The 11,116-nt window shown below is 46.9% G+C and overlaps 1 protein-coding gene across 1 annotated transcript; it reads right to left on the reverse strand.

Annotated features, from left to right (window-relative positions):
* Positions 1 to 8,229: 8,229 nt before the first annotated feature.
* On the reverse strand, positions 8,230 to 10,066 carry LOC100192502 (uncharacterized). The gene is made up of 3 exons (NM_001322109.1): positions 9,583 to 10,066; positions 8,989 to 9,094; positions 8,230 to 8,841 (listed from the first exon to the last, which is right to left on the reverse strand). The coding sequence occupies exons 1-3, from the start codon at positions 9,842 to 9,844 to the stop codon at positions 8,814 to 8,816; spliced, it is 396 nt and encodes a 131-aa protein (NP_001309038.1). The 5' UTR covers positions 9,845 to 10,066; the 3' UTR covers positions 8,230 to 8,813.
* Positions 10,067 to 11,116: the final 1,050 nt, after the last annotated feature.

Genomic DNA, 11,116 nt, shown 5'->3' on the forward strand with positions numbered 1-11,116 from the left:
CTTTGGCATCATCATAGATTTTTTAAGTTTCATTCTAGCTCTGCATTGTGTTCGCTTGGAAATTGTATTTCGCACTTTTGGATTACCATATCCTCTTTCGGCACGCTTGCCTTCCATTGAACAATTCAACCACTTGCAATTTTTTCTCTCCCTATATCTCTTCAATGGAAATCCAACTTCATATGCATATTGGCTATAGAATTGGTACGCCTCGTCCACATTACTAAATGTCATACCGACCTTTGGTACCAATCGTTGATATATACTATCATCCTATTCAATTAATGAAGTCGTCATGCAGTGCACATATATAAAAAATAATCTTATAGCATGGTGAATTTCTAGGACTCCATAGCTTGCATGGACAGTATAACTAATACATGTGTATTCGGTGAAATCATAACTTGCACGGACTGTATAACAAATACATGGGAATATTAGTTCCTTTGAACTTACATGGCTTTGGAGAATGTGTGGTGTGTCCTGCTCATGTTCCCCAATTGTCCGCATGGGTATACGCTGAGTTGTTCCCACCAAACTTGGATGAATTGTATTGCTGTCTTCATGAATTCCTGGCGCCGGTAACGCAGCCGGGGGAGTTACAGCATGCCGACCATCGGTTGTGCAAGGTGTCGTCGTCGTCGTAGCTTCTCCACACTGCTCCGATCCTCTGGCCGTCTCCATTGTGTATGCCCTAACTCTCCCAGATCTTTGAGCAAAAGTGGCGGCGGTTGTGTGTCTACCGTTTTTTTGCAGCTATTCTCCTATACTCGCCTAAACCGTCATGGCCTATATTCATGGCATGATCCAATATCCCGAGATTTACTGCGCAGTTTGCATGTCGCGAGATTTACGTGAACGATCTGTTACGATTACATGCCTATTGTGTTACATTTCCATAAATATGGCTCACCCCAACGTGCGACCGCGCCACGTTCTTGGATGAAGCGTGCGTCACCCCCACTACCCGATCTGACCACACACGTCGCGTCAGATGATTATTCATTTATTATTAGTAATTTAAACAAGCATAAAAGTCAAACCACCTCCCGATCACGTCCAACTATGCCAATTTACGCAGCCAATAACTGCAAAATACGCAAGCATAAACACGCGACCCACGTCTCCGTACCCGAGCCCCCCACGTTACCATTTACGCATCTGTTTCCTTCAAATTCCGTATGCATAAACGCGCCACCTTGACTCGGTGCATGCGCGCGGTACTCCCACCTGCCACGTCGTCCCGCGCCCGCACACCTAGCCTGGTCGGGGGCTGGGGCTCTCTCTAGTAATGGAAGCCCTGGGCTTCCATTACCTCGTCCCTATATATCTATATATATATTGATATTAAAACTACTAAACCATATTAGATCATATTAGATAATAGCAACATGTAATTTAATTATATCATACATTTATGTACACCAAAGTTTTGTGCTTACAAACTTATATTCATCACATATTATATACATCAAAGTTGTATAAGGTGTAGAGCTACCCTCTCTATGGTTTGTCTAAATCATGTAATCCTTCATAAATCCTTAGCAACCTTATTAAAAAACCTCTAAACTTGTATTTTGTGAAATCCGGACCCCTAAAATCGCGTCCAATGTTAGATGGCTGCAAGAAACAGTACTAATCGTAGAGGAAGAAAGGGTTTCATACTACAACCATCACATGCGATTTTTGTAAGAATTCGCCACTGAAAAATAATGCATTTGCGCCAACGGTTTTTTTTAAGTGATCCATCAGTTGAAATCTGGTTTGCACTGTCTGTTCCTTACATAAACGGTCAGTATATTGATATTAAAACTACTAAACCATACATATAAACCATATTAGATCATACATGTAAACCATACATGTAAACCATATTAGGTCAGTATATCGATTTTCCCCTTTTTTCAAAACTTTCACCAAAACACTATATTGATATTAAAACTACTAAACCATATTAGATCATATTAGATAATAGCAACATGTAATTTAATTATACCATACATGTAATTTAATTACATCAATGTATGTACACCAAAGTTTTGTGGTTACAAACGTATATTCATCACACATTATATACATCAAAGTTGTATAAGGTACAGAGCTACCCTCTCTATGGTTTGTCCAAATCATGTAATCCTTCATAAATCCTTAGCAACCTTATTCTAAAAAATGAAGATAAAAAACCTCTAACCTTATATTTTATGAAATCCGGACCCCTAAAATCGCGTCCAATGTTAGGTGGCTGCAAGAAACAGTACTGATCGTAGAGGAAGAAGGGGTTTCATACTACAACCAGCACATGCGATTTTTGTAAGAATTCGCCACTGAAAAATAATGCATTTGCGCCGACGGTTTTTTTAAGTGATCCGTCAGTTGAAATCTGGTTTGCACCGTTGGTTCCTTACATAAACCGTCAGTAGAAATAGACGATTTGCATTAGCGATTTTTATTTAGCATACCTTTAATTCAAATATGTTTGCATTGACGGTTCTAGAATCCAGGCTACCTGCCTATAAAAATTAGACTTTACCCCAGGTTTTTCTATTAGCGTGTGGCTGGAAAGTAGTGGTGATCGAGGAACCCTAGAGGCCGCGACGACGACCGTCCGCCGTCCTCATGCAACGTTGGTACACACGTCACAAGGTTGACACTGAGTAGTAGTAGCGACGATGCGAGTGTGTGCATGCCCAAGAGAACACCGCGACAGAGGGCGAACAAGCACATGCGCTCTCGTCGATCGAGCCCGTACGTGATCGCTGCCGCTGCTTCTGTCGCGATGGATGTCCATCTAGCTGGCTGGCTTTCTGGACTCTAGCGCTGTCCGCCGGTGAGTTCTTTATATATGCTCAATTGTCGACTGTCGAGAGTGTCGACTGAGAGGCCAGGCCATCATGCATCATGGTAGAACAAGTTGCAGTTAATCCCCTATACATCGAATCAATCAATTACAGTTCAGCTATGTGTGGCACAAACGCATAGAGAGCGCGAAACTGATGATGCATGCGGTGAGAAGGCAAGAAGCCATGCGGGGGTAGGAGGACAGGCTGGAGAGGCCGGCACGCCGGCCGGCCGGCCGGTAGGTGAGGTGAGGGCTCTCCCACGTACGTCGGCCGTCTCGGCGAGGCGACAAAGGGAAAGCGCTAGCGCCGCGCGCGCGCGCGCGGAAGAGACAGCTATAGCTGGACGCGGTGTGTGCACTGTTTTCTTCCTCCGCGCGGCCGGAGCCGGGGACAGTGACGTACGGAGACCAACCGTGCAGCGCACCATATATCTCTAGAGCCGGGCGGCCGGGCGGTCGCCATGCGTTGCGTGGCCAGTGGGCACGGTGAGCTGAGGTAGCTAGAGACTGAGACAGTAGTGAGACTAGAGCGAGAGTCCAGCTCCAGCGACTCGTCGGCCGCCCGCGCGCGAATGCGGGATGGGGTCGGAGTGGAGTAGACCGGAGAGTGGGACGTGCACGTCGCGGTTGTTAACGCGGATGCGGTTTCGTTCGGTTCAACCACGGGGAATCGACCGCTAGCGCTAGCTAACCGACGGAATTGTCCGTTTCCCGCCGGCTCCGGTGGGGTGGGGTTTCTTCGTGTCAAAGAAAATTCGGCCCGGCCTGGGCATCAGTCACACCATCATCGGTATATACAACAGGAGACCCTGCGAGACTGTACTATGTACATGATCTAGTATTACTGTAGCAGCAGAAGAAATCAGCCGAACCACCGCGCGAGGTGGCAAACAAGTCGCGACTCGCGATGGGCCACTCTGCATCGGCTGGCATCGGGGGGATGCAACTGACCAGGGCGCGGCAGCTGCTATTATTAGTGCTTTGCTAGCCTAGGCTAGGCCAGACGACCCAGAAGAGGCTCCGGCGTCCGCGGTTCCAGGGCCCAAACTCAGGCGCGGTGGCCGGTGAGCGGTGAGGCGTGGACCTGAGAAAAGCGCGCGCAACGTCGGTGTCGATCGGCCTGTCTGGGGACGGATGGTTTTGCGGCGAGACCAGAGAGCGGAGCCCAGTATCTTCTATCTTGTGGACTTCACGGAAGCCAACAAAGGAGGGTTTTTTTTTTCTTGCGATCAATTGATCATTGAATCGAACCTTGACATGTCACGGGGACAAGCATATACCGGAACCCTAGAATGCACGGCCTGATATGATTTCGCGTGGCCGGCGAGGAGCCGAGCTCTGGCGGCTGCCAGACCACCGGTCGGCAAGAACCTCCTGCATCCCTTTCGGCCGGCCGGTCAGCGTCTCCCTCTGCGTTCTTGTGTACTCCCTCTATTCTAGTAGTCGTTTTAACATGTGTTTGTTTCGAAACGACGTGGGTCGGATCGGAGCCGACCCATTTTTCTAGATTAGATCGGATCCTTTTTTGTTTCATTGACATGTTGAACCTAATTTCTTATTTGATTACAGGGTTAAAGTGGATTGTCGCTACACCATCTCTTATTTGTTTCGTGATTAGGGATGAACTAAATATAGTCACCTTCCTGGTCATATTACCACACTCATAATGATATCTTCATTCAATAAGATAACAACATTCAAAATAAATGAAACCGACACTATTTTAATATTCGACAAATTCATAAGCATAATATATACGTAAATTAAAGTCATTATTAACCAAGTCATAAATTTTTAGTGATGAGATCTCACTGTTACATTTCAGTCATAATTAAAGGAACATTCCAACAACATCAAGATGCATTTCAGTCAATTTGTAATATTTACCATGACTAGCAGGCTTGTCTAGGCGATGACGAGCACTGACCTTTACCTGTTCGACGACACCACTAGCAAGACTCACGGGTTATACCTACTGGAGAACACGCCGGCATCGGAGGGCAGGCCAGCGGGGGACTGACGGTGGGAGGCGCAGCAAGCCGGTGGGGGAGTCTGACGGTGCCGACAGAGACCAACACGCTGGAGGGTTGTCCAGTGGGGGACTGACTACAGGAGGCAGGCGGGATTAACGTCGGAGGGTAGGTCGGCGGGGTCCCTCGTCCTAGCAGGCCGGCAGTGGCGGCACGCTTCTGTGTTGGTCTCGAGTGGATAAGGCATGTGTGACGAGAGGATGGAGAGGAAGTGGGTCGAAATTGTTCGTTTGTTTTTTAGAAATCCTTAGAACCTACATTTTCAAGAAGTATTTCGACCCAGAACCAACCTAACCCGCGAGCCTTTTGAACCAAACACGGGTTGTTCTGGGTTGAACATGTTCCAACCCGCATCAACCCGCTAACCGAATACACGCTTAGAGAATTAGTAGGTTCACACAATTCTTGATGTATCTATTTTGTATATATGTCTAGATTTATCATCATTCATTTAAATATAGACATAAAAATTAAAAGCTAAAACGACTAATATTTTAGAACGTAGTCAGTATTTATTATTGTTGTTTTCAGCGAGAAGGACTATGAGTCCATAATGTTTTCTGCAGCGAACTGTTTCAGGGCATATTCAGTTAGTGATGAATTGAGGCAAAAGAGAATAAATCACTTCTTATTTAATTTTGAATAAAAATGATTTAATTTTTCACTATCTCCACCAATCCATCTCAAATCGATTACGTGGTTAGGCCCAATGGGCCAACGAGTATGGTATGACAAGCCCAGGCCACCCAGCGGGAGGCAAACAATTACTACTTGCCGATTCAATTTCTAAGCCCAGTCCACAGACACGGACGGAAGTTTTTTTTTGTAAGTTTATAAAATCCAACACACATAGCTAAATATGCAGCCTCTACAGTAGGTTGTTTATGTCTTCAAATTATTTAATGCTTGTATGTAGTCATGATCAACTCATGAATAACGTTTTTGTATGCCTCCCAAAATAAAATTCGTTTTGTCATTTTAGTGAGCTCATACAATACCTTGTGTGTGTATTCTATATATGACATTCATTATCATTTAGTTGAATATAGACATAAAAATAAACAGATAAAACGAATACTATTTTGGCACAGAGTGAGTATTTGGTAACAGGAACAACGCCGCCGAACGCATGCACAGTGACAACAGGATCATCGTCACATTCACATTCATGTAGGCAGAGCTGCTGACATGATCTCAGTCCTTGTACAACAGCGTGCTCACATCTCAGTCTTTCAGTTGCTAGTTATTAGTAAGAACTCAGAACATGCATTTTTCATTCAGTTTTCGTCGTTCAATTATCAGAGAAAGGCCAGGTCACATTCAGTTATGAAAAAGAGGTCCACATCTCCAACTGACGCGCAGGGCCGTGCCGGTAAAATCTGAGGCCCTGTACGAATTCTAAAATGAGGCCTCTTTTATTAGTCGAGGATGTCGACTGTCGGTGAATGAAATGTCGTACTGTACGCATATGAGCTGTGACTAAACTCACGTCTCACAGTCATAGAACAAACGTATGAGTAAATAATTAAAGACTAAGAACAACTCCAAAAGATTCTATATTTTTCTAATTGACATGAATATTTTTTTTGAAAAAAACCCTTCTAACAGCTTATTTAAATGACTATCCAAAAATAATCATCTTCTATTCTAACTTTCTCGCTAGCCAAAGATAGAAAACGTGAATGACTTTAAAAATACAAACAAAATATAGAAAAGTTGTTGGAGATTAAAATAAATACAAAGTGATTCTCAAAATGATAATTTAGTGAGTGAAATTTAGAAATAGTCTTGAAGATGCTCTAATGCATATTTTCTATTTTATAAATATACTGCAGACTTACATATTTGGGGCCCTAGACTTTGTGGGGCCCTGTTCGGGTGAACACCTTGCACACCCCTTGGCACGGCCTTGCTGACGCGTGCTGCTAAGCCGCAAGAACAATCTCTTATAGCAATAACTTAACCCTGGTGTGGACATTTTATAGTGCGTTCGGGATCGGACGGGACGATTCCTCAAATAAGGTTGTTTTATTCAGGGTCAAGGGTTGGGACATGACTATCTCAGCGTTGTCCCTAATTATCACTCAGAATTGGAGGGACAGGGTTAAGGGTTGGGACATGACTATCTCAGTGTTGTCCCTAATTATCACTCAGAATTGGAGGGACAAGAGAGAACGATAGGAGACGTATGTGCAGCTGGAAGGGCATTTTGGCGAGGGCACACGATGGGACCGACATTTTTTTTACAAATATCTCGTTGGTTTGGACAGCACCATGGTCTAATTCTCGATGTTTTCTACTAATGTGACGCTAAGGTGGCTACTTTATATAAATTTGATGAAACTTGAAAAATTAAGCTGACTTATAATTTATGACAGAGGAAGTAACTATGCAAAGAGAGCGCCTCATCACCTTTTACCGGTGAACCATCCATTCATTCACTCATCAAATAAAACCACTGTTCGCTGACGTAGGGTGTTTTTCCCTGTTGCTAGCAAACCTCATCATGGACTGGACAGGCGCAGGAGCTGCCTAAGCTCTCACAAGGAATTCTCCTCAATCCAGTGGAAGCCAAAAAAAAAGTCCTCGTAATTCACTCTAATACAACTCCATCCACATGGTTTAGTTATAAAACTAACAAGGCCTGCCGGTCCCGTTCCAATCCATGGATTGTGCGAGCTGCTGGGCGCTGAACGCCTTTACACCTCGGCAATGGTCCCGGCGTTTTGAGTTTTGACCTACCCACTAGATAGATCCTTGGCGCTTGGCAATCTGATCCACTGAATGCTAGTACGTAGTACCTTTTTTGTAAAGATCAGGTGTCACCCGTGTCGATTTGACCGGATGACTAGGATCTGGGACCCGGCTTGTTTGTTGTTTCTCATCTCAGCTCAGGCATTGGCTTGGCTGACTAAGCGAATGACGAGAAAGAGACTGGTTGCTGCTGGTCATATCATGCGTACCCTTGGGCCTTGGATAAGAGGTACCCAGTTGCAGAGCTGCGGCGTCAACATTGTACAACTGATGAATGAAGAATGAAATACTGACCTGGACCATCGCTCTTCGTAATCCGTTATTCAGTACGAGTAAGTATATTAAAAGTCGAACTCGAGTTGAACAACAATTCAGGGAGGGAACACAGGGCGTGTTTGCGAGACTGCTTGGCCAGCTCGGCTCGTTCAACTAGTTCAGGCTGAGGCTAGCCTGTCTCAGCTACTGCAACTTATTTTGTTTGCGCACTTATACCATACGAGCCTGGCTCAGACGAGCTGGTGTTTGTCACCCAGTATACAGCCGGGCTAGAAGACTAAAACTACCTAAACATGAAATACTTGCGCCACGAGCAGCCAGGCTCCCAGAAAACAGACCCTGATCTCGTTCCTGTGGAGCCAGGCTGAGAGGCTAAATTTGTACACGCACAGCTAGACTCCCAAGCAGGCCAGGCGACACAAACACGGGAGCTGCAGCCCGAGAGCGCAGCCAGACTGCTGGGCCATGGCGGCAAACACATCCACAACCGCTGCAGTTGGAACGCAAAAGGTTTCCAGGCGAGCAGAAGAAAATGCACAGCTACATCGTAGCATCACACACACACAAAACACTGCTACTACTACCAGTACGAGGTGGTGCTTGGGATAATTACAGAGGGGAGGAGGGTGCGTAGAAAACGAAGCAGGCAGCTGCCCGGCAGGAGTTCTTCCCCTGATCCAAGAACTGGAGAACGCGCCTGCCGGCTATAGGCCAAACGCCCAAACTAGGATGGAAATCGGCGCCCGGCTACTTCTAACCTCCCCGCCGCGAACTGATCCTCGTCGTCGTCATCATCATCATCGACATACTCTCTACTTATGCTGCCACAGACACACGCGCACAACATTCAGAAGAACGCAAACATGCCCTCTGCTAGCTCGGTTGTTGCTTATTGGCGATTGATCTGTTCTAACTCAGCGGTCCAACGAGCTGATCACCACCCTGCAAAGCGAACCAACCAGGGACAGAAGCTGTATCAGGAACATAAATCGTGACCTGCTAGCTTAGCTATGGACATGGTGTGCATCGAGGATTCGAGGTGGCGTGGCACGAGAGTACAAGAAGAGAAGCTTTGAGGCGAGAACGAACCAGTCGTAGACGGTGGGGCTCCTGGGCCCGACGGCCGGCTCCGGCCCGTCGGAGACCTTGGTTTTCCGGCGGAACCTCCTCCAGACGTCCGCCTTGGGCGGGGTAGCTGCGCCAAACACGCCAACACACAGAGGGTGAGGCTCAGCTCAGGCATGAGGCATATCGACCAGCTGTGCCTGTGCATCGTGCTTGCATGCACAGCTTTCTGATGAACGAACCCTTTGTTATCACAGCACCAAACGCACCAGCAAATGAATGTCTAGCTAGTCTGGGTGGTCCTGACAATCACACGGCAACGGCACCCTCCCCACCCAAGTTCCCACGAACCATCATCTGCTATCACGAAGGCATTGCGTGCTGTGCAGCGGCAGATCTGTGACTGCGTCGCGCTTAAGAGGGCGTAGAAGAAAAAAAAACAACGTGAATAGAACGTCAAAATTTATATACTTTTTTTCCATCCCTTTTACTGCCCCCATTTCGTCGGAGATCCAGTCCTGCGCTGCTGCGCAGCAGTGCGCAGACATAACTAGAAACAGAAACGATTTGTAGCCCAAGAACGGGGCGGCGAGGCGACCAAAAACAGAGGGAGCCCACCTGCGGCGAGCGGCGAGTCGGGCGTGCTGGCCGGGGAGGACGGGACGGAGGAGGAGCTGTAGGACTCGACGGAGAGCGACGGCGGGCGGGCGATGGTGATGCTGCGCGTCACCGCCGGCGCCGGCGCCGGCGCGGGAGCCAGGATGGACGACGACGAGGAGGAGGAGGGGGAGAAGGAGGAGTACTTGCGGAGCTTGCCGAGGCCGGAGTCCGGTCGCGGGCCGGCCACCGTCTCGTCCCAGAGCTGATCGAGGAGGCCCATTCCGGCCACCACCAGACCCGGACGGACGCGATTGGTTGGCTGGCCCCTGCGTGCCTTGGACGACGTATGCGCTGCGCGCGCGTCGCGTTGTCTTGTCACGTCGCGGCGAGTGAGGGACGGACGAGAGAGAAGAGAAGACGGGCTTGGGTTGGCCCGGCTGCCGTGCCGTGCCGTGCCTGGATCTGGAGCAGTTGTGGGTGGGGCGGATGACGATCCCTCTGTTCTTCTCTCGGGAACGGTGGACTGGGGAGGGGATTTTATAGAGAAAAAGGAGGTGAGGACTGACTGAGGAGCGGACGGACGTGAGAGGATTCTGCCGAGATATATTGGGGCCGCTGGTGTAAATTTGGATAAGGGTACCTACCAAGCTCATCTTCTTTTCACCTCTCTCCTCATTCTTGGCATGCATCGGCTCCGTTAGACACGGCTAGGCTGTCCATGATTTACTTTTTTCTTCTTCTTCTTTTAATTCCTCGCTTTACATATAACGTTTTGGTGTTTTATTATTATCTGCTGGTTTTGCTTCGCAGGTCAACTCCTTCCGGATAGGGATGTAATATGGTTCGGAAAATATCCGTCCGGATCTAGATTCGAAGATGATGAACACTGGTTTGGATAGAATTTTTGGATATTTGGACTTTTTTCGGATAACGGATACGAATACGGATATTCTGTTCGGATATCGAATTCGAATACGATATGTCTGATATCCGTCGGATATCGAATATCTGGATATTTTCTCGGATAAGTCTTCTCGAATATTTGGATATCTTATCCGAATAGCTGTGTGCATGCTGTTCATTTTTTTAGAAAAAAATTAATAATACACAAATAGCCTCAAAAATTCGTGAAAAATTTATGTCCTATTTTAGGCGGTATATGTCCTATTTTTGGCGGTCGCTTACCGTCAAACATAATTTAGCCGAAAATAAAATGTTATTTTCTCCCATCATTCGCCTTTCAGATATTTGTACCCTAGCGTCCACGTAATTCAAACGTGCCAGCGTCCACGTACTACTGGGATAAGATACGTAGCTCTCCTCTCAGGCCATTGTGTAATAATTTGTAAACACGCCACCGCAGTGGGCCCGTGTCCCGTCACGAAATCATCAGCTTGCTGATCCACACAGGACCTCGACGACCCCAGCTTTGCCTTCGCCTTTAGAAGAAATCAAGAAGAGAAACCAAAAACATGGAACATCAAAATTAAGGCTCGGAAACGTCTCTAGAAAGCACAAACAAATACGTACTACCATCGTTCTCGAATATTTA

This window comes from Zea mays, chromosome 1 (genome assembly GCF_902167145.1).
Source record: "Zea mays cultivar B73 chromosome 1, Zm-B73-REFERENCE-NAM-5.0, whole genome shotgun sequence".
NCBI lineage: Eukaryota > Viridiplantae > Streptophyta > Magnoliopsida > Poales > Poaceae > Zea > Zea mays.

What these genes read in the sequence shown, in the direction of transcription:
- LOC100192502 (NM_001322109.1), bottom strand. Translation starts at nt 9,844, where the DNA reads ATGGGCCTCCTCGATCAGCTCTGGGACGAGACGGTGGCCGGCCCGCGA. An exon ending in CGACTCGCCGCTCGCCGCAG is followed by an intron (nt 9,095 to 9,582) that starts GTGGGCTCCCTC and finishes TGTTTGGCGCAG; the next exon opens with CTACCCCGCCCAAGGCGGAC. An exon ending in AGCCCCACCGTCTACGACTG is followed by an intron (nt 8,842 to 8,988) that starts GTTCGTTCTCGC and finishes TTCGCTTTGCAG; the next exon opens with GGTGGTGATCAGCTCGTTGG.